We start from the raw sequence: 22,992 nt of genomic DNA, 5'->3' as shown, positions 1-22,992 counted from the left end.
CTTTTGTTGCGCTCGCCCTAGGAGACACATCCAAAAACATAACGCTAAAGGCGAAGGTGAAGAGTTTACTGCCTAGGTTTTTCTCCAGGAGTTTTATGGTTTCGGGGGTTACAGGTACGTCTTTAATTAATTTTGTGCTTATTTCTGTGTATGGTGTAAGGTGACCAGCTTCATTTTTTTTTTTTTTTTTTTTGCGTGTATCTATGTCTGTGCCAGTTCCATGCTGTTTTGTTTACCGGAGCCTTGTAGTATAGTTTGCAACCAGACAGTGGGAACCCTCCAACTTTGTTCTTCTTTCTCAACATAAATCCATATATGAGGGTGTGTGTGTGTGTGTGTGTGTGTGCACGCGCGCGTATAACCTCCACATCTATAATAATAAAAGGGTAATATGCTAATTAGACCGTACATCCTTCTGGACGAACCTGGGGCTGGAGGGAAGCCGCCCGGGTCCCAGGTGCCTGGGGGAAGCCAGGTGCCAGCAGCAGGGGGAAGGAAGGCCTACTCTTGCATGAATTTTCATGCACCGGGCCTCTAGTTTTTCAATATTGGCCAACAATTCCATTTTTCAACACTTTCTGGGCTGCAAGAAACCCCAAGCCCCCCATCCCACCCCCGACCCCCTCCCCCTCTGTTCTAGTTGTAGCAGGCCCTAGGAGGTGAAGCCGCTCCAGACGCTGTGGGGGCCCCCAGGTCTGCGGTCCCCGCCTCTCATCTTTCATCATCCCCATCCCTCCCAGCTCGACCGTTAATAGGACAAATCATCAGTTATTTGGACTCAAATTTGACAAATTAAATTGCAGAGAATTAAAGAAGTTGTAGAGCAATACATCGCAACGATCGATTAATTATTCCTCCTCATTGAAATGACTAATTCCTAATACCTTCCAGTTGTATTTTATTGCCCCATTTATAATTCAGAGCTTTTAGGCGATTGCATTGAGTGCAGGCACACTGGTACCTGGGAGTCGAGGGCTTATGACTCAACACCGGTCCGTGCGGGAGCGGAGAGCTCTGCGCGGGGGGGGAGCCGGTCAGTAACCCCCACCTGGTGCGGAGGGCGGGCCTGATTCAGCTCGGTTTCCTTATGACAAGCTGAAGGCTTGTCATTTGGTCTGTTCTGTGGTCCTCATGCCACACGGAGTGTTCCTGCTTTTGTGCAAAAGAACCCTAAGAAGCAGTAGGCGATTGCACTCACAAAGCAGGTGCACGGACGGACTCAAGTGGTTTTTTGAAATTATGGGTGTTTTTCAGAATATATATTTTTGTTGATTTCAGAGAGGGAGAGAGAGAAACATCGATGATGAGAGAGAATCATGGATCAGCTGCCTCCTGCAGGCCGCCTACTGGGGATGGAGCCCACAACCCCGGGCCTGTGCCCTGACCGGGAATCGAACCTTGACCTCCTGGTTCCTAGGTCGATGCTCCACCCCTGAGCCACGCCTTATATTTTTAACTTTGATCTTTAACTCTGAAGGGTTTGCAACTGGATTTGTGGCTGATGTGCTGGGGAAAGAGCTGTGGAGATTCAGGGATGAAAGGACTTTTGGACAAACAAATGCCTGCCCCTCCTGGCTCCCCGGGAATACAAACGAAATAGCAGGCACTTGGCAGCCGCTGCCTGCACCCATCATCTGGGAAAAAGTACGAATGAAGTTTCTCCTTTAACCCACTCAGCTGCCGTTCCAGTGGCCAGAGGAGGAGACCCAGGCCCAGAGCTGCAGGAACTGCCCCTCCCCCACACCCACACCCACCCCCCATCCCCCACACCCACCCCCACCGCCTCCCAGCGAGTGGAGGGCCCGGGGCTGGACCTGGGCAGCTGCCACTGCCACCCTGGCTCTCAGCGACGATTGTCTACAAATGAGTCCAATGAACTCGACACATTTTCCAGGGGCGCCTGCTACCATCCGCATGGGGAAAGGGGGGGCTTTTGGTGCCTCTGCAGCAGCCTGCCTGGCGAGAGGTGGGCGTGCGGCTGATGGGGGACCGTCCGCGTCTCCACACGCAGCCAGGTAATCACACTTTTTTTTTTAATGGCCTGAAACAATTTTATTGTTGCTCAGAAGTCTTTGGGTGCTTCTGGTCTCAACTGGCTTTAATCAGTCATCTATGGGCGTCACACTTAATGGACATGACGAGGGAGCGTGAGGAGGAGCGAGTGGCTACAGCATCAGCAGCCGCACTTCCCGGGATTCCTGCTGCTCCCCGGGGCCCAGGATGGCGGGAGGTGTGTGTAGGGGGGGCGGAGGGGTTCCGGAGCAGCGATGCATTTGAAGTGGCTTCAAGGGGACAGTCTGTGCCATTCGCAAGTGGCGTCAGTCTTCACGCCCCGCTGCCCCGGGGAGGGTCGTGGGCCGAGGGGAGACGCTGAAACTGTGACAAGGGCTGGAGCGGAAACGGCAGCCGGGCACCTCCGGGGGTGATGGGGCGGAAAGGGGCCTGGCCCCCAGGCGGGGCGCAGGTGTCTCACGGGCTTTGGGGTTGCCCAGGACCACGCACAGAGCTGCTGTCGTGAACGCACCTGAGGACGCGCGCGCCTGGGACAATCCTGGCGCCTCTGAGAGCGCACTCCCCGCCGGGACCCCCCGCAGCCCATGGCGCAGGTGGAGAGAGCAGGTCGCGAGGGACAGGGGTCCTCGGAACACCACTCGCGGACTCGACGGGAGGCTCCGCAGCTGTGGGCAGTTCACTGCTTTTGGCAACAGATGGGGTTTGCTCGTGGGTGGTCCAATGCGGTCCCCACGCAGCGGGCGGCTGGTGACGGGGCGGACGCAGTGGACAAGGTGGGAAAGGACCAACCCGCAAGCGAGTGCTTGCCCCAGCCTTTCTCTGCGCGAGGGTCCAGGACTAACACGGTCAGACCTTCCGGTTTCCAGGAAAAAGAGACGTGTGTGCGCATGAACACGTGTGCGCGTGAACATGTGTGCGCGCACGAACACGTGTGCGCGCATGAACATGTGTGCGCGCGTGAACACGTGCGCGCATGAACGTGTGCACGCATGAACACGTGCGCGCATAACACGTGTGCGCATGAACACGTGTGTGCATGAACACGTGCGCGCACATGGCCGCGTGCGCGCGGGCATTAGTTTCCTTCGGTCGCCTGAACAAATTACCGCAAATGTACCGTTTGCAGTCCCGGAGCTCAGCGGTCTGGAATGGGCCCGCAGGGCTGCCTTCCTTCCGGAGGCTCCGGGGAAGCATCTGTCTCCCGGCCTTTTCCAGCTTCGCCAGGCGCCCACGTTCCCGGGCTCCAGGCCCCATCCCTCCCTCTTCCAAGTCAACAGCATGGTTCCTTCTCCCCTCTGACCTCCGGCGTCTCCCTGGCTAGGGCCCCCGTGATCACCCGGGATCCACGGAGACAGTCCAAGATGATCACCCCCTTCCACATCCTCGGCAACACAGCCATGACCTAGGCCCCGAGGAGGGACCGGGAGGAAGTGGTGAGGGTGCTGCGGACCTGGAGCAAGGGACATGAACGAGCAGGAATCCAAGCAAGGGAGGAGGAGGTAGGGGACGAGACGAGTCCGATAAAACGATGCCAGCAAACCCTCACCCGGCTCAGGGTGCCAGGCCCTTGCAGGTGCAGTCCAAGCCAGTACACTTGCTCCTCCCAGGTGGCCTCACCACCATCCCATTTCACAGGCGAGGAGACTGAGGCTAGAGGGGTAGGAAACTTGCCCCGGTCACAGAGCCCATGCAAAGCACAGAGAAACGTCATTGGTTTATTTATACTCCCGGCACCATCACCATTCTGCCAAATCTGTACACTGTCTTACTATTCACTTAACATGTAAATGAGCTCATTCTTGTCCAGATAAATGTAAAACAAATCTCACTACAGTCTTTGAAAAATCAGTATGGCTAGAAAATAAATACTATAAAGATAAATGATGTTATTAAATCCTCTCTAGATTCAACTTCCTGCTAAGGGCTTTGAGTAGCAAATGGTAGAGAGGAATTCAAGATACAGTAGCACCCAGCTGGGCCTTTCTCATTGGTGGAGTCCAAAGGATTGAAAGAGAAGTGAAAAGGGGAGTAATTTCTCCACCTGGGACAGGAAATGATTTAAAGACATAGCCCCGCAGGCCCTAAAATCTCACTCAGGGGAACTGTGGCGTGGTTAGGAGCGAACTCGGGCGGCAGACAACCCACTTCACCCCTTTCTGCCTCTCCAGCCCTGGGCACAGGATCGTGGTTTCCTCGTGGGGACCTTGACTATCAGTGAAAGAATGAAGGTAAAGCACACAACCTAACACAGAGTAAATAATTAATAAGCATAAGCCGTTATCATTATCATCATCATTGTTAAGCTTTGCACACAAGTCCCTGGCCTTTTTAAAACTTTTTTATTTTTTAAGTAATGACCATGGTCATTACAGTAAATACGTAGCAGTTACTATATGCTGGTCTGTCTCTCCTTTAGGTTTTATATGTGTGCCCTGTTTTATCCTCCTATATAATAAAAGGGTAATATGCAAATCAACCGGATGGCGGAACAACCGATCGCTATGACATGCACTGGCCACCAGGGGGCAGACGCTCAATGCAGGAGCTGCCCCCTGGTGGTCAGTGCGCTCCCACAGGGGGAGCACCGCTCAGCCAGAAGCCAGGCTGACAGCTGGCGAGTGCAATGGCCCACCTCCGCTGCAGTTGGATATCCCCCAAGGGCTCCTGGGCTGCGAAAGGGCGCAGGCTGGACTGAGGGACCACCCCCCGCAATGCACAAATATGGTGCACTGGACCATATATATATATATGTATATATATTTATATTTATATTTATATTTATATTTATATTTATATTTATATTTATATTTATATTTATATTTATATTTATATATATGCATATACAGGCTGCCTCCAAAAATGTATGCACACTTGAAATAGTTATTAATCCCAATGGGTTAAATCTGAACAGAAAGAAACTTCAATTGAGCGATCAGGAAAAAGCGTGTATACATTTTTGGGAACTCCAGGTGTATGCACATGTGTTAAGAACTATTATTATCTCTATTTAAACTATTATGAAAATTTATTCTGATCCCGAGGTCCCCATAGATGACGTATTAGCCCTGAGGGACCGCGAAGTCGGCCTAGGAGACGTTCCTGGCGACCTCCTTTGCCCCCTTTGATGGGGCAGATCCCAGGACAGCCACCGCGAGGACAGACAGCCAAGGCGGCAGCCCGGCCTCCCCGCGGGGCCCGCCCTCCGCCTGGGCTCTTGGCCCCGCCCTCCGCCCGGGCTCTTGGCCCCGCCCTCCGCCCGGGCTCTTGGCCCCGCCCTCCGCCTGGGCTCTTGGCCCCGCCTCCGACGCACGCCCCGCCCACCCGGCGCGCTTCGGCCGGCGCGCTGACGTCTTGGGCCCGCGCCGCCTGCGCCTCCCCGCGCCTGCGCGGCGGGCGGAAGGTCGTCTCTGTGACCGGCTAGTCGTTTGGAGCAGCCGTCGCCATGTTGTCGGTCGCTACCCGCTCGGGCCCGTTCGCGCCCGTCCTGTCGGCCTCTTCCCGCGCGGTGGCGGGCGCGCTGCGGCCCCTGGTGCAGGCCGCGCTGCCCCCGACCGCGGAGCCGCCGGTGCTGGACGTGAAGCGGCCCTTCCTCTGCCGGGAGTCACTGAACGGCCAGGCCGCGAGCGGGCCTCTCATCGCCGTCGTGGGCCTTAATGGTGAGCCGGGGGCGCCCGTTTCTCGCTCTCCCGGGTCCCAGACCCAGGGAGCCGCGGGGGAGGGCGGGGTCTGGGGGAGATGAAGCGGGCTCTGTTGGAGGGCAGGGCGGCCGGGGGTCCTGGCGGGACTGCGCACCTCCGCGGGCCCCGCCGTTCCACCTGTGCGGGGGGCCCGCGGGCTGGGCGATCGCCGGCGACCCTCCGGCTCCGGCCCCGGCCCCGGCCCCGGCCCCCCCCCCCCCTCGGCCCCTGCGTGATCCTCCGTGGCGGCCAGGCCGGGTCCCAGCCTTGGGCTCGGCTTTGGAGTCCCATCTGGAACTCGGGGTCCGACTGCTCCCTCGGAGGCCTCGGGCTTTTGGGCACATTGCCAAGCGGTATTCTCTCCGGGGAAATGGATCCGTGATTGTCCCAAATTCTCGGTCGCGTCGTGAGGCTCAGATGAGAACATCCTGCACACAGCGGTTAGTACACCGGGGGGCACTTCATACACGCTCGGCGGTGGGAGCTGCTATTCATCCGTGGCAAGTTGCCCCCAGTGCGTCCCCCCGACACCCCCCCCCCCAATCCCGCACAGTAACACACAGCCTCCAGCCTCAAGGTCACTCACATGCAGGCTGTCAGCAGTGGGGTCGGGCGCTGGGCCAAGGCGTTCACAGGGTCGTCAGGCTCCAGAGCCGCAGGCAGGGGGAGACTGGGCTGCCCCCACTTTACAGCGGAGGAAGCGGGCGCCCTGCCCTCGGGTCCCGCTGTATCTGTGCGCCTCCTCTTCCGTTTCTCTTCACCCCGGTCCTGGAGTCCTGAGCTGGCAGCCTGTGGGCCCACAGGCCTTGGTGTCACCTGCCTCGTTCTAAAAAACGGGGAGGATCTCTGTGTTTTGAAATGTGGGAGCTGGCCACCCGGGCCCTGGTTTCTCCTCGGGAAAAGTCTCTGTGTGCTCCTTCGCTGGAGCGGGTGCTCGGCCAGGTCCCCCCAGTCCTCACCAGGCCCACCTGAGCCGTGTCACCTGCCTGGCCCAGTGACACTTGAGTTGGTGGCTCTTGCCCTGCATCGTGACCGAGTTGCCCCGGGATTCTGCCTTCATTCACCCCTTCTCTGTACCTTTTCCGTGATACTCCCACTCATTTCCGATATGTTCCCATCCTTTCAGTCTCCGTGCAGGGTCAGGTCAGTCAGGTTTTATTATGTTTGCTGATTCCTTTATGCTTGAAGGCACAGAACGCTTTCCCCTCTGCTGTGTGCTGTGACTGACCTTGAGCTGAGGGCACAGAGAATGTCTCCGATGTTTTTCTAGCTCCCACCACCTGGGATTGTGCATACAGGTGGTGCGAAGTATTTCTGAACGAAATATTTTTATAATTTGAAACATGGCAGTTTGTTAGGGGAAACTGCAAGGTGAGAGCCAGGCGCCATCCCAGGCCTGTTGGATGGGGTGGGAAGCAGGTAGGGAGGGGAACGTTTCAGTAGCAAAGGTGAACAGCGTCAGTGAGATGTGTCTCGCTGGCTGAAGGGCTTCCTCTAAGATCGGGCTTACCTGGCTTCCAGGAGCTGGTAAGGAATGCAGAACCAAGGCAGGCCTGCCTGGACCCCTGCCTTCAGCGGGTAGCTGAGCTCACGTCAGGTGTGGAGATGGTTTGTGAAAGGAGGGTAGCTGGGGGCTGGGGTGGGAGAGGTGGGTCAGAGTCGAGAAGGACGATTTCCCAGGTGCCCCAGAGCTCACCTTAAACGAAACGAGACGGGCAGGCAGGAACAACCCGTGGCTGGTTGTGACGCCGTAATGTTCTCTGCAAGTGGAGATGGCATTTCCACCAGGAGCGATGGGCTGCGGTGGGAACTGAGTGTGGCCAGCACGTTCGCTGAGAAAAGTGCCAGCAGTTCAGGGAGTCCTTAGGGGGCGGTTGCTGCCGTGGCATTCCACTTCCCGCGCTCTCGATGGTGCAGCCCGTGAAGTGTGACCTGCCGGACAGGGTGGGCAGCGGGAGGCCTGGCCCACAGATCTCCAGATGAGCCTGCCACAGCCCTCTCATCCGTGTTTCTGTATGTTTCCGTGTGTGCTGTGACATGGTTGAGGCTGTGATACTGTTGTCAGTGTCGAAGTGTTGTTGCTTCCGTTCCTTCCTCTTGCAGGTACAATGCGTGTCTCTCCTGTGGAGTCCCAGGTGATGCTAGGGAAAGTAATGCATGCTCTCCCGTCCCCGTCCCCAGTCTCTGACAGGCTAGCTGTGGGTGGGGGAGGGCGGTACAGCAGGTGACGCCATGGCCTGGTTGTGACTCTCAGGTAGTCCCTGCCGGTGTCCTGGTTCCTCCAGACACTGCTGGCTTCGCCAGGACCGCGCCCCGAGGGATCCCGATGGGTCCCCTGTGTGTGAACACCTATCGGCTCCCGTCGGTGATGGGCCTGGAGAGCCAGTAGGTTTGCAGCCTCTATGAAAATACACTTTATTTGGGAAGCAACACGTTTTCTAAAAGAGGGGTTTTTAGGGTTCCACTTTCTAAACAGGGAGACTTGGCAAAGGTCCTAAAATGAAAATACAGTTTGCAAAGAGATTTGCCTCCGGAAACATGCTTAGGTGTGATACCAGTAAGTTCATTTGTTCCCAGACATTTAAAAATGCTACAGGACAGGAGGACGTGATCTTTAAAAAAATAAAGTGAAAACTGAACAACTTACATCCACACTATTACAGACAGGGATTGTGTTTCTTTCCCCGCCATTGGACATGAGTGTCTGGCCTGTGGAGCCTGCAGTGGGCAGTTGAGACCCACAGCCGTGGAGGAGAGGCGTGGCCTGCTCCTGCAGGTGTCACCCTGCTCCTGGAGGGGTCGCCCTCGCTGAGGGCACGGGAGTGGAGTGTCCTCCGCCTGCCGCGTTGAAATGCTTGGTCTTTGGAGACGTGATGTGACTTTGGCTGCGGATTCTGATAAGGGTGCCCTTCCCTGGCCTCTAGGGCTTTCACTGGGGGTTAAAGCCGTGCTAACGCGAGGCCTCTACGTTTCTGCAGCGAGGTTATGCTGCCGGCCCCAGAGGGCTGTGTGTGGTCTTGTAACTAGTATTTTGTGAGTTCGCAGCAGCTCTTCCAGGAACAGGCAGAAATGCAGTGAGAGGGTTTAACACGCTGAGCTCACACATCAGTGTATCGCGGACTGGATGCGCGTAGGGTCCCGCGAACCCAGAGAAGGTGGGGAGACCACAGGGCTGGGCAGGGTCCGGCACCTGGGGTTTGGGGAGTTAAAATGTTGCTGTTCCAGCGCTCGCTGACCTTCAGACTTGATGCGCCGAGTCGCTGTGAATCCGGAATCCACGTGCTCGGGACCGAGGGCCTCCGTGTGCGCGTTGTCCTAGGATCCCAAGCCAGTGTGGTCGGTCGTGGTTGCTTCATTTCGCTTTTAGTGTTTTATACGCTAGACTGCTCATTGACCGTTTCTGAGGCCAGTGAGTGGTTTGTCACAGTTTTACCATTTGATTCTTGCTCCTGAACTTGTAAAGGTCTGTTGCCTGGTGTCTAACTGTGCTCAACCTCCCGTTTGCCTTGCAGCCCCTGCCTCGGTCCGTTTCTCCCATACAGACGTCAAAGTGCCCGACTTCTCCGACTACCGCCGCGCCGAGGTGCAGGACAGCACCAAGTCCTCCAAGGAGAGCAGCGAGGCCAGGAAGGGCTTCTCCTACTTGGTCACTGCGACCACGACGGTGGCCGCCGCCTACACCGCCAAGAATGTCGTCTCCCAGTTTGTCTCCAGCATGAGCGCCTCTGCCGACGTGCTGGCCATGTCCAAGATCGAAATCAAGTTGTCCGACATCCCGGAAGGCAAGAACATGGCCTTCAAGTGGAGGGGCAAGCCGCTGTTTGTGCGCCACCGAACCCCGAAGGAGGTGGAACAGGAGGCCGCCGTGGACATGTCCCACCTGAGGGACCCCCAGCACGACCTGGAGCGCGTGAAGAAGCCCGAGTGGGTCATCCTCATCGGGGTCTGCACGCACCTCGGCTGCGTGCCCATTGCCAACGCGGGAGATTACGGTGGATATTACTGCCCTTGCCACGGGTCCCACTACGACGCCTCTGGCAGGATCCGGAAGGGGCCTGCGCCCCTCAACCTCGAGGTTCCCTACTATGAGTTCACCAGCGACGACGTGGTGGTGGTTGGCTAGGCCCTCCCGTCCTCGTCTCCTCGAAGCAGGTCTGCACTTGGCGGAGTGGGTTTGAGCGAGGGAGAGCTGCCGGCGGTGCCCTGGTAACGTGAATGCGAAATGAGTGGAAGCCGATGCTGAACACCTCCCGGCGTTCGCCTTAACAAAGAAGCCACTGTCAGAGCCATCGGCAGGGGGCTGGGGGGCTGAGGGGGCTGAGGGGGCGGGCAGTGTCTGCTGGTTCCTCCATTAAAGTCGCTGGCTGTGGACAAGATGCTTGTGGAGTCTGACTCATTTACTGCCTTTGTGTCGGGGCCACGGGCTCTGCAGAGCTCGGGATGTCAGGTTACGTCAGCTGGTCATCTCCCGTCCCCCACCCACTGACCTGTGCCAGTGCTGACTGTGACCCTGGAGCGTCCCGGACCGGGTGTTCAGCTCAGAGTGGAGCCCCAGCTCCTGCGACCCACCAGCACGTCTGTCCGTCACTGGGGCGTGGGTCAGGAACTAGAATTCTTTAGTTTTAAGAGGTGGTGGCAGGATTATCCGAGAGCAGCTTTCCCACATCGGCGTTCAGCCCTTTCGCTTCTTTCCTCCCATCCCCCATCCTCCATCCCCGATCCCCCCACGCGCTCCTGCTGCCGCCCCATCAGAGGCGGGAGGGAGGCTGTGCGTGCGCCCTGAGCCTGCCTGAAAGCCGCCTGCCGACGTTGTCTCTGGAGAGGTTACACTGAGGTGCTTCTTCCCGTTGGATTTGCAGAAACACTTTCACCTCCCACCTGCCTCTAGTCCCGGAGCGAAACGGCCCGGTGACACACCCTGGGAACGCGCAGCAGGCCTGACTGGAGTCTCAGCTACTTGAGGTGTCGTCTCTGCTGTTGGGCCACGGATCTTAGTACCACTGGGTCCCCGGTGACCACACGTGTGTCTGAGACAGCGGCCTGAGCTCCGCGGTCAGGGCTTCCGGGGGGAGCGGCCGCCCAGGGGGCGGTCTGGACCGTCAGCAGCCGTGTGTCAGCACGTGGCCCCGTTCCGTGCTTGTGCCGCAGTCAGTCTGGTTCCCTTTTACCACCTAGAAGGAGAGTGGGCAGGCGCGGCCACAGGGCGGGTGAGAGTTTACGTCCTGGCCTCCGGACAGTGGCGTTCAGGCTTGGATGCTGAGGTGTGAACGTTAGACAGAAAGTTCCACCCTGGACTTAGGGGGGCACGTGTTCCTCAGAGGGCAGATGCTATCGGGCAGGTGAGCTCTGCTCCGAGGCAGGAAGGGCTGGAAAGGGAGGACTGAGCGGGTTTCCCTCGCCCCCGGGACCTGGGCTCCAGCTCAGGCTGGCACGTGCCCTGGTGTTTGAAGCTGACGGCGAACGAGGCTGAACTTGCCCCCAGGAAAGGCCTTTTCCCGCCGCTTAATTTCAGGGATTATGACTGAATCCAAAAGCTGGCTCTGAAGGGAGCAAGGAAACCCCCAAGCTTGGTCCTAGGAACCCCCGTCTGCCGTTTGCAGCAGGCGGCTGAGCCCGGGGCTCTGTGCTGAGTGACGAAAGCCAGACGGAGGGGGACAGTGCGGCGGGTGGAACCTTAAAAAAAAGCCGATTTCATCAAGACAGCGGGCTGGGGCGAGGGGAGGTGGGTGAGGTAGGTCCAGGGGGACACAGTTCAGCTGTGGGAGCTCTGAGGACCTCACACAGCGTGCTGACTAGTTAATGACACCGTGTCACCTAAGTGAACGGTGCTGGCTGTAGGTCACGAGCCTTCTCACCCCCAAGGTTAACGAAAGTTAACCAGTGCTCTTGGCCTTGATGACCAACAACGTGTGTAGCAACCCATCACACACGCCCTAGTGAGATACGGTGACACCTGCCCTCCGCTGCTCGTAGTTGCAGCAGCGATGAGGGGCAGATTCAGCCCAGCGGCCTCCGATGAGGGGCGGATTCAGCCCAGCGGCTTCCCGGAGGCCGGCACCTGCAGGGCGGCGTCCCGGCAGGGGCACCGAGGCTCCCCTGAGTTCCTCATGAGGGCGTTTGCCTGGGGAAGCGCTTCTCAACCCTGTTTGCTCATTAGGATGATCTGGAAGCTTCAAGCCACCGAGGCCTGACCCCCCGCTAGAGATCCTGGGTAACTGGTCTCGGGTAATCGGGAAGTCAGAGCTTTAAAACATCTGCAGGGGATCCCACTGTCCCGATAGCCCCGGGCCAGTCTCAACCGCAGCTGCTAGACTCACCCACTGAGCTGGACAAACTGCCTGTACCCCCCCCCCCACCCCCGGCCGCATTCATAGTTTGGAGCTGATTTACATGGGGAGGGACTGTGGGCACTGGGATTTCAAAGCCCCCGCCAAGTCTAAGGAGAGGCTGAGCTTGTGGGAGTCTGGCCTGAGGGCAGCGGTTGATGGGGAAGAATTAGATCCAGACCTCAAAAGGACTGAGCTTTTTCTGGCTTCTGGGTGCTGCTCCGCTAGAGTTGCCACATAATCGGGGCGCAGGGGCACGAGACAAAGCAGTCATCACAGGCCCCTTGGCCCCTGGGTCCAACATTTCTGGTCCCAAACCCCTGGAAACCCGACTCCCTCCAGGGCCGAGGGGACTCCTCCGCCAGGGCTGTGGGTGCGGCTCTTTGGAGCACAGAAGGGACCGTGGTCTCGGGAAGAAAGGGCTTGCTGGTTGTGGGGGACACGGGGGGCACTATTGGTCACTCACAAACAGCGGGTCCCCTTCTCTCTCACTTAGAACAGAAGTAGCCCTGATCGCACATCGCAGGGGCCTGCGTGGCTGAGCTCCAGGTCTGATGAAAAGGTAGGCCTGGCCACTCGCACTGTGTTTGGTTGAACACCTTGAAACAGGGGACGTCCACCCCCAGACTCAGCCGGCAGCTTCCTGCACTAATTCTGTAATTTTCCACAATACATGGAGGCAAGCGCCAGAGCCTCACCTCCGATGACATGTTTATGAGCGACACATTTGTGGGTTTTTTATGTTTTTATTGACTTTTAGAAAGAAAGAGAGAGAAACATTGATGAGAGAGAATCATCGATTGGCTGCCTCCCGCACGCCCTTTCCTGGGGATGGAGCCTGCAACCCGGGCATGTGCCCTGACCAGGAATAGAACCGGCAACCTTTTGATGCATGGGACAACACCCAACCGATTGAGCCACACCAGCCGGGCATGCAACACGTTCTCACCCCTCCTGCGTCCCCTCTCCCGGGGCTCGGGACTTCCCCGGACGTGACATTCTGTTTTCCTCGCTGAGCTGGGCTCCGGCGCCTGTCTACTGCGCAAGCGGTAACCTTTGAGCAATTTGTGGGGAGTTACACACCCTAATTTCTGGCTGCTCCTGGCCTCACTGAACTTTAAAGGTGCTCACCTGTCAGAACCCCACACGTTGGTTTGGAAAACGGACCTGCTTTTCTTTCCACGTTTCAGCCCCGAACTGATGAGCAGCGTCCCAAGGCATTTTAAACCCGTTCCTGGGGTCTTACCCATCCATCTGCCAAACGTTTCCCTTCTCCTGTAATTGCTACGGCGTTTAAGATCGCTTGTGCAAATTCCAAACAGCTCAGGAAATTGCAAAACAGGCGTATTCGCCCCCATTTTTTCTGTGTGGGCGGCAGGGCCTTCACCAGGGCTCCCACCAGCCAGAAAGTCTAGAAGGATGGTTTGCACAAGCAGCACAGGCCACCCTGGGCCAGAGAAGCACCCCCACTTTCTCCCCTGACGCCCGGTGTCTCCACAGCAGCGCGAGCTCAGCACCGCGTCTGCCCAGCCCTCGTTTATCTTGGACCCGGTTGGTCAGCCCGTCACTCGCACGCTGCCCCGCCAAGTCCCCTCCGCAGCTCACAGAGCTGCTGTTCCCTGGAGGCGGATCTCTCAGACTTCTCCACTTAATGTCACATATTTTTGCTGCATTTTTTTCCAGGTGCATGTACAGGCTTTTTTTTTTTTTTTTTTTTTTTTTTTTTAAAGAAAATAGTTTATTGATTTGTTTTTAGAGAGGGAGAGACAGAGTGAGAGAGAGACAGAGAGAAAGGGAGAGACAGAGAAAGAAAGGGAGGGAGAGAGAAGGGGAGAGAGAAAGGGAGAGACAGAGAAGGGGAGAGAGAGAGAAAGGGAGAGACAGGGGGAGAGAGAAAGGGAGAGACAGAGAAGGGGAGAGAGAGAGAAAGGGAGAGACAGGGGGAGAGAGAAAGGGAGAGACAGAGAAAGGGGGGGAGAGAGCGAGAGAGGTGCTGGTTCATGAGCAGATCGCAACCGCTCCATAGGAAGGCAAGAGACCAGAGCCTTGGCGGGAACCTCACACCACCTTGGAAATCAGAGCGTTCTCACGTCACCTGCCAAATGTCTCTGAGGCTTCTGTTCTCTCTTTTTAAAAAAATATATTTTAGGTTGATTTTAGAGCGAGAGGAAGGAAGAGGGGGAGAAACATCCATAGATGGCCTTCCTTCCCTACGTGCCCAGCCAGGGACCACGCCCACAGCCCAGGCCCGCGGCCTGCCCCGGCATCCAGCAGCCACCAGCTGAGCCCCTGCGGCCAGCTCCGCTCTCTTTATCTTCACCTTTCTGCTGTCCTCCTTCTGCTCAGGACCATCTCCCACACTGTTTGGTCTGAAAGGACCTCACAGATTCTGCTCTGCTGCAAATGCCGTCTCTCAGGGCACCCCCACCCTGACCCGGTGCCCGCGGGGTCTTCGTGGCTTTCCCGCTTCATTCTCCCCAGACCGAGGCCGCCTCTGCTCCCGTCCCATCCTTGCCGTGTTCACTCACGGGGAAGGACCCGTCGTCATGCCTGCTGTGCTCCTGCTGCCTCCAGCTGGTCCCTGGAGGGGGGAGCCCGCCCTCGGCCTCCGGGTGACAGATAACCCACGCAGCTCGGCCTCATGACAGCCGCATCTCGCTTCCTGCCAGGCTTCGTCCTGTAACGCCTCCCCAGGGACTAATGCGCACTGTGCCCTGCGCCCTGTGCGTGGCATCCCGCCTGCTATCGTTCTCCAAGACACCTCGCATCAGGGGTCTTGAATCTCAATGAGAAAGGCTTCTTCAGAGCCCAGCGAACTGCGGTTCAACGGTAAGCCACCGCTTAATCTCCCCAACGGGACAGGGAGCGGCCAGGCCGGGCGTCCGTAATGAGCAGAGGCTCTAAGCCTGCGTGTATGTCAGGTAACTGGTGCGTGGCGGCTGGATACTGTACAGTCTCCTCAATGAATATCCCGGAGGCTGCTGAACGGATCGAGGGAAGGGGTGCCCCTCAGCCACGGGAGGCACCTGGCAGCAGGATAGCCCGCGGGGACGCCCCCCCCCCCCCGTTCCCACAACCGACTGGTGTGTAGCTCGTGTGATACACGCGGATGCAGTCCTCTCGCAGGTTTCCCGCGGGGCATCGAGAGACTGGGTGGCAGCGACGTAAGCGGGAGGTGGAGTGCCCCCCGGGCTCCCCGAGAGGACGACCGCGGTCAGATGGGAGGTCTGTGCAGGCTCCAACCGGGACCTGCTGTGGTCTGTGCTCCTTAACGGCCCCTTCCTGTTGCTGTAGTTTGCCGTTCGTCAGTTCATTAAACAAACACGAGTCCGCGCTGTGGGAGGGGATGCGGATGGAGACGGACGGTCCTTGTCCTGGGCCCTCGCGGCTCCGGGGAGAGGGACACACACCGACCGCGTCCCGCGGCTCGCTCTTCGCCGGGTGCGTTTGGTGGCAGAGCCGCAAAGGGACGCACCCGCCCTCGGCTGGGGGTGCCTGTCTGTCCCCGGGGCCCTGCGTTCCGAGGGGCCGCAGCCCTATTTTTCTGATTTGCTTTTCCCAAGGCCTCGGCCCGCGGGGATTAAACAAGCTGAGAGCTATTGAAGTCAGAACACACCCGGGCGTCTCCTGTCTCCCGTCCCCCTGGGACCTCCCGGCCTCCTGGAGCTGCAGGCCCTGCGGGAGGAGGAGGATGTCCAGTCCCAGGTGGTCTGAGCCCGCGACCCTGTGACCGTGTGGGATGGCAGGGAGGGTCCCTGGCAGGGCCTGGGCCAGAGCGGACTCGCTGCCCTTCTCTCCACCAAGGTCATTGCTGTGGGCAACTGGCTTCCGGGCGGGAGGCCTCGGGGACTCTGACCCGGGGAGTCACTCAGGTTTTACACGTCTGGCTTGATCAACCCGCTCCCGAAGGACAGCGGCTGCGTTACTGGGTCCTCGTGGCAACACGCGCACTGAGACGCGCCCCTGCAGAGGGTTCACCGAGCGCGGGGACGCCACACGCTGCGGGCATCCTGAGGGCAAGGTCGCTTAGATTACGACTTAAAACATTAAATTATTTTGGAGACTCGCTCTGGCCTTTAGAGAGATTATAATTAAAGCGAATTATCGCCCATTTTCCTAACTGGCTCCTTCGGAAAGGAGGTCTGTGACGGGCCGGTGACTGTGCTGTATCGCATGAACGCTAATGGACAGTCGCGTTCTTTAAATACCACGAGAATCCATCACGGTTAGCACGACCACGATGCGTGCCAAAGGAATTAGGGGTGATTTACCAGCCTCTGAGCCGTTCTGCCAACATTACACCCACAGAGCGAGTGGTGAGGAGAGGCCCCCTCCAGCCGCCTCCTGTCTCTAGAGGCCGAGCTCGGAGCCTCCGGTCAGGGCACGTCCCTCCCAGCGGGCCGGATGCGGCATCGGAATCACAGACGGCCTTATCTTGTGTCCACGTGGTCCTTCCTCTGGGGTTCTTCTTTCTTTTCTTAAAATATATCTTTACTGATTTCAGAGCGGAAGGGAGAGGGAGAGGGAGATAGACACATCCATGATGAGAGAGAACCATGGATTGGCTGCCTCCTGCACGCCCCCCACTGGGGACCCGGGCATGTGTCCTAACCAGGAATGGAACCATGACCTCCTGGTTCATGAGCTGATGCTCAACCCCTGAGCATGCCGGCCCGGCCCCCCTTCTTTTTCGAGTAAGTTTGGAGGGGAGTCCAGCGTGCCTCGGGGGAGCCAGCAGACAGGTCCTGTGGAGGGAGCGGATGCGAGGGCTCCAGGCCACAGCCGCGGGGGACCCCGCAAGCAGGCTGAGCCCCGGAGAGCTCCTCCCCGCCGCCCCGAGGCTCCGGGCGCCCAGGCTCTTCTGTCCGCCTGTCCCTCTTGGGTGCTGGCAGGAGCTGGTCCCTGGTCGCTCGGTGGCCTCGCAGGAGGAGGGCTCCCTGCGCACTCAGGTCGTGAGTCTGCTCGTGGGAGGGCGGTCAGCGCCCCGGCCCTTGAGTCCTTTCTCCGGCCACTTTGGAAGGGCTTCTCCGGTTGGTAATTTCAGCTAGGAACTCTTACTATGTCTGAAAAGGGGGTGCCTGGGCACTCACGCTCCGTGTCTAAGTTGCTCCCCTGAGGGCACTCCAGCCCCCAGCTGCCCAGGGGGGTTGTAAGGGTCACGGTGCCGCTCAGAGGACCGGGGACCCCGGGGACCGGAGGTGGGGAGAGGAGGAGCGCTGCTGCTCGGAGTGGCCGTGGGGCTGGGAGGGTTCCTCGTGGAGAGGCAGGTCCTGGGCTCCTCCCCACAGAGTCGCCCCCGAGGGGTGGGGCTGGGGTCCTGCGTTTTTAAAAACACGCCCCCACACCAGTGACCCTGATGCCCCGTAAGCTGGAGGGGACAGCGAGGGGTGGGCTGTGAAAACAACACAAAAAGCAGCTCAGGGCTCCAAGGGCTGGCCTCGCCCGGCCTCCTGGGCAGTGGGAGCGGCTTCTGAGGCGGCCTGACCACAGAGGAAGCAGTGAGCCTGGAAGCAGAGACGCCTGAGGCCTGCGGCTGGCTTCCAACCAGAGGCGGGTCGGAGGCCTTCCCTCCCCTCTGAGCCTCAGTTTCCCTCTCTGGCTCAGGGACCAAGGCTAGGGGAGCAGCTGTCCCACAGGAGCTCCCCGGGATCGGGGCCCACCGTGAGGGGGAAGGACCGTGCGTGCTGAGTGCCCCGGGTCGGCCGGCTCAGTGCAGAAGGAGCAGGTTTGTTGTGAATTCGGCCGCCAGCCTGGACCCACAGGAGCCTGGCCTGTGAGGCAGAAACAGCCCTGCACCTCCAGGGCAAGGGGCGGGGGGGGGGGGGGGGGGGGCGGAGGGAAGGGGGCCCGACTGAGAAACGGCTATGCTCCAGGCCCATCATGTTCTCCGTCGCCCTCTGCTGGTGCCCAGGACAGCGGGGCAGGGGGCCTCCGTGACACAGACCTGGGCCCCAGAGCACGGGGTCCTGGGGTCCTGAGGAGCAGCATCCGTGTCCTCTCCCCCTCCCAGTGGGGCGTGTTCCTGTGGAGTCCTCCCCCCGTCCCACCCCTGCGCGTTGGGTGTGGGGTGACTGAGGCCACTTGGGCCTCAGAGGCACCCGATGCTGGGAGGTGGGTCACCTCCGGGAAGGCGTGTGTTCCCTGCCCCCGTGACGGAGCAGGCCGGGGGTGGGGAGGGGGGTGCCGGAGGAAGGCGACTGTCACAGATGTGCCGCCGGGGCGGGGGGTTCTGCCCCCAAGGCTGCCCGTCTGGCTGTGAGATGTGAGTGAGCGCCGGGCTATTTCAGGGCGGAGGCTGCAAGCACGGGCCGCACCAGGCCTCCCTTCCCGCTGCCGGAGGACAGGCCGAGCCCCAGGCAGGCCAGCCCCAGGCGGGCGCCCTGAGATCCTCTCAGACACGGCCCCACCCGGCCGCCCCCGGGCCGCTGCCTCAGCCAGGCTGGCAGGCCTCTGTCGGGGCCGGAGAGGACGTGTCTCAGGTGGCCGGCCATGGTGTCCGCCAGCCGCTTGGTCGGCAGCCGCATGGCCCGGCCGACCGTCTGTACACACCTGAGCCCTGGCCGCAGGCGGCCCGCCTCTGACCCCGTGAGATGCGGGTCCCTTGTCTCCCCTGGTCCACTGGGTGGCAAATTGTCACTCACATCGGGTCCCCGGAGGCTTGTCCGACGCCGGGTCACCGGGCCTGGCGGGGCTGGAGGACGTGCGTGTGTGACAGGGACACTGCTCAGCCCGAGCGATGGCCCCTTCGCAGCGCGTCGGGCCTGCCGGCTACAGACCGGCGACCGGGAGCCGGTGCCAGGTGGCGGGTGGCATTGCAGACCCACGGCTGCCAGCCCGTGTTTGCTTTGGCCGGACGGGAGCCGGGAGGCCCGGAGACGCCATCTGCTCGCTTCTGGAGGCTCATGTTTATCTTTTGGTCTGAAATGGGGACTGGGGGGCGGGGGGTGGAGTTTGGGGGGTGAGGACGGTGCCGAGCCCAGCTCCTCGGGTCTCCCGACTCCGACTCCGCTTCCCTGGGCTCCTGGTCAGAACTGGCCCATGGGGCCGAGCTGGCATTTCCTCTGCTGCCGTCCCTCCTCCCTCCGTGCCATTCAGCCCATCTCTCCAGGGGGGTGAGCACCCCCCTCATTAATTAAGCCCCGGGGCAGGCAGGGGCCTCGACTATAACTCACACGGTCTCCGCAGCGCCCAGGCGCAGCGGCAAATCAGGACGAGGAAACGGCTTATTCAGGGTAATCCTGGTTAAACCAGATAAGACTTCTACACGTCCCTCCGGCCCTCACACAGACGTGCCTGGAATTGCCGAGGACGGGGAGCACCGGCTCAGACCGGGGAGCCGGGCACGGAGGCCGCTCAGACCACGGAGCCGGGCACGGAGGCCGCTCAGACCACGGAGCTGGGCACGGAGGCCACTCAGACCCACGGAGCCGGGCACGGAGGCCGCTCAGACCCGGGAGCCGGGCACGGAGGCCGCTCAGACCCGGGGAGCCGGGCACGGAGGCCGCTCAGACCGGGGAGCCGGGCACGGAGGCCGCTCAGACCACGGAGCTGGGCACGGAGGCCGCTCAGACCCACGGAGCCGGGCACGGAGGCCGCTCAGACCCGGGAGCCGGGCACGGAGGCCGCTCAGACCCGGGGAGCCGGGCACGGAGGCCGCTCAGACCGGGGAGCCGGGCACGGAGGCCGCTCAGACCACGGAGCTGGGCACGGAGGCCACTCAGACCCACGGAGCGGGCACGGAGGCCGCTCAGACCCGGGAGCCGGGCACGGAGGCCGCTCAGACCCGGGGAGCCGGGCACGGAGGCCGCTCAGACCGGGGGAGCTGGGCACGGAGGCCGCTCAGACCCGGGAGCCGGGCACGGAGGCCGCTCAGCCCCCTGAGGCAGCTGTTCGAGGACCGGCCCGGGTACTGGGGGCAGAGCCCAGCTGGCAGAGCCTGGGCAGAGTGCTCACCTTCAGCACTATCACCCCCAGGGCTGGGGGTCACCGGGGTGCAGCTGGGGACGGGCGGGGGCTCTTGGCCACAAAGGGATAGAAGGGCCTGGAAATGCTCCCCCACCAGTAGCCAGAGCTCCTGCGGGCCCAGCTTCCCTGACGAGACGGTGCTGTGGAAGGGGCCCGCCCTCTCCCTCCTCAGCCTCGTCGCCCAGCGGTTATGGTGTGAAGAAAGTTGGCCAACGGCACTGCCCAAGGCCGGGCAGCCAGCTCTAGCCTCTCCCGGGGTCTTGGAGCCCTCGGCGAGGCGACTGTTCCCGAGGCCGCCTGGCTGGCTCAGCTCCAAGCTCTGCCCCTGCCCCTGGGGCCAGGCCCTGGCCCTGCGAGGAGGGCTGACTGGGGGGATTGTGCCGCATGCATTCCCAATCAGTGTGACGACCTGTGACAGAGCAGGCAGGCCGCAGGAGGGAAACACCTGTGCTCTGATGTGCGGATGCTGTCAGACGGGACCGCGCCCCTGCTCCAGCCCCAGCCCCAGCCCCAGCCCACGCTTCTGCAGCTCCCCACACCCCTGCAGGGCCGCGGCCTCCGTGGCTTGCATCTTAACGCTGAGCAAAGGGGCCGCAAATCAAATGCCGGGGAGATCAAGGGCCTCCCAGACTTCGGATGGGACCCACGAGCCACGGCAGGCGCAGCCCTGACCAGCACATTCCACGAAACGGGGAGGGCGCCCCGGCTGCTCCCGGCACCGCCCACCTCAGGGCAGAGCACTCGGGAGCTCGGAGGAGCCACACGTAAAGGAGCAGCCGTGGGGGACCCTGTGGCTGACGGCAGGTCCCCGTGATCGAGGTATTGCTCCTACGGCACCAGAGCTCAGAACGCGGGGCTCAAATCCCCGGGAAACACTTCCTCTCCGTCGGGGCAGCCGTCGGGCCAGCGAGGACAGAGAAGCACCTTGGCGGAGACTTTCTGACCTCGTTTGCCTCTGAACCCACAGCCCCCATTTCCGTCCCAGAGGGGCCACCTTCCCGGCCTCTCGGGTTCCCCTCGCAGTTTAAAGTGCACAGGCTCCCAGTGGCCAATCAAACGCGTTGCTTTTTCTCGAGTTATAATGACTTGCAATTTTATGTGATCTGGGCCCAAATATTTCCTGGAAATTAATTGGATTGTTTCACCGTTGAAATCATCCGGGTGGCATAAAAATCCATTTGCTGTATTTACATGTGTGTAAAAATACGACCCATCTGCCGAAATCAGCACTTGTTTTTTCTTTTTGTTAATCCTCACCCGAGGATATTTGTCCATGGATTTTTAGGGAGAACGGAAGAGAGAGGGAGAGACAGAGAGAAACGTCGATGGGAGAGAGACACATTGATTGGCTGCCTCCTGCACGCACGCTGACCAGGGCCGGGGAGGAGCCTGCACCTGAGGTACTGCATGTGCCCTGGACTGGAATCGAACCCGGGACCCTTTGGTCCACAGGCCGGCGCTCTATCCACGGAGCCACACCGGCCAGGGCCCAGCGAACATTTAAAAAGCCCGCCCCGCTTTCAGCGTGAAGGTTCCACTCGCCCTCACCTGCACCTCTGAACACGCGCAGGGCCCGATGTGCAGCCCCGCCTTCCGTTTGCTGTTGTGGCCGTCACCGCCTCCGGGTGGCAGCTGGGGAGCAGGGCCCGTGGCCTCTCTCACCCGCCCCCCTCCCCCCACCTCTCCAGGTCAGAGTCCCGTGGTGACTTCCGACCTCTTGCAACCACGTCCCTTTCCCCAAAGCTGTCGCCCGCTCCCCAGCTTGGCCTCAGCTGCAGCGCATCTGTTGGTTCACAGGCTCTCACAGGTGCTGTCGAGGAGCTAAGACTAGACCGTCTGTGCCTCTCGGCAAGGGACACCCTTTCCATCCAGTCGCTGGAGCCAGAAATCGAGGCTCCACCCGACCCCCCCCTTTCTTTCATTTGCCACCTTCAACCCATCCTCTCGTCTTTGATTCAACCTCCAAAGTGGTTTGAGCGTCTGCCCCCCTCTTCCCGTACCCTCCCCCACCCCCGTACCCGTCGTCTTAGTTTAAGTTTCCCCTGACTCGGACCCTGGCACGCGGGTGACAGCGGCAGCCATTGCTCCCGGAGGCGCTGGAACCATCGGTAGGGGAGCGAGGAGGTGCCGCAGGGAATGAAAGGTGAGAAATGAAAAGGGGGGGCCTCCCTGAGACAGACCAACGGCAGCAGCTGGAACTCAACCCGCACGACCTCGGGGAGTTGGCGGGGAATTGTGTCTCAGACCCACTCACAGATGTGGGGGGTGAGCGCCCCGGGCAGCGGTTCTGGGGGACAGTCCTGGAACCCCGGAGCCCCAGCAAAGCAAGACCAGGAGGCCCAGGGGAGACAGCAGGGCTGGCGCTGACCACGGTGCTGAACCCCAGAGCCCTCCCCGCTCCTGCCCCCTGACCTACACCCTGGCAAACTGCCGCTCAGAGTGGCCTTCCGTCCGTCTGTCCATCCGTCACCGCCTGCTGCTCAGCTCTGCGCCCTCCCAGGCACGGGCACCTGCTTCCTCCTGCCCCTGCTCTGCCCTCCCGCCCCTGCTCTGCCCCGGCCCAGCCTGCGGGGCACCAGCCGTCGGCAGGAGGCGGCTGTGCGGGCTTCCTGGGCAGCTGCATGGACGGTGTAACCGGGCCCTCCGCAGCCCCGGCCACTTCCTCCTGCCGGGCCTGCCCTTCGCACGCCTCCCCTCGGCTGGCCTCCCCGCCCCAACCATGTCCCCGTGCTGGTCACTCTGTGGGGCCAGGGTCTTACCGATTTACTTTTAAACTCATCTGGAAAAAGAGCGACAGCTGTGGTGCTGCTGGCACTCGGACGCATCCCGACCAGGGCCGGGGAGGAGCCTGCACCTGAGGTACTGCATGTGCCCTGGACAGGAATCGAACCCGGGACCCTTTGGTCCCCAGGCCGGCGCTCTATCCACGGAGCCACACTGGCCAGGGCCCAGCGAGCATTTAAAAAGCCCGCCCCGCTTTCAGCGTGAAGGTTCCACTCGCCCTCACCTGC

The 22,992-nt window shown here is 60.4% G+C and overlaps 1 protein-coding gene across 1 annotated transcript; it reads left to right on the top strand.

Annotated features, from left to right (window-relative positions):
* The first annotated feature begins 5,332 nt into the window (after window positions 1–5,332).
* On the top strand, window positions 5,333–11,366 carry UQCRFS1 (ubiquinol-cytochrome c reductase, Rieske iron-sulfur polypeptide 1). The gene is made up of 2 exons (XM_080645413.1): window positions 5,333–5,669; window positions 9,203–11,366. Exons 1-2 carry the CDS (start codon window positions 5,456–5,458, stop codon window positions 9,811–9,813), a joined length of 825 nt encoding a protein of 274 aa, XP_080501539.1. The 5' UTR covers window positions 5,333–5,455; the 3' UTR covers window positions 9,814–11,366.
* The last annotated feature ends 11,626 nt before the right edge of the window (window positions 11,367–22,992 follow it).

Source organism: Plecotus auritus (assembly GCF_963455305.1).
Source record: "Plecotus auritus genome assembly, chromosome: 10".
In the NCBI taxonomy this organism is placed as follows: Eukaryota; Metazoa; Chordata; class Mammalia; order Chiroptera; family Vespertilionidae; genus Plecotus; species Plecotus auritus.
The sequence above is the reverse complement of the archived record's forward strand: the minus strand, read 5'-3'. Positions and strand labels throughout refer to the sequence as shown.

Coding starts and splice junctions, on each gene's coding strand:
- UQCRFS1 (XM_080645413.1), top strand. CDS start 5,456: ATGTTGTCGGTCGCTACCCGCTCGGGCCCGTTCGCGCCCGTCCTGTCG. Junction 5,670..9,202: donor CGCCGTCGTGGGCCTTAATG/GTGAGCCGGGGG, acceptor TTTGCCTTGCAG/CCCCTGCCTCGGTCCGTTTC.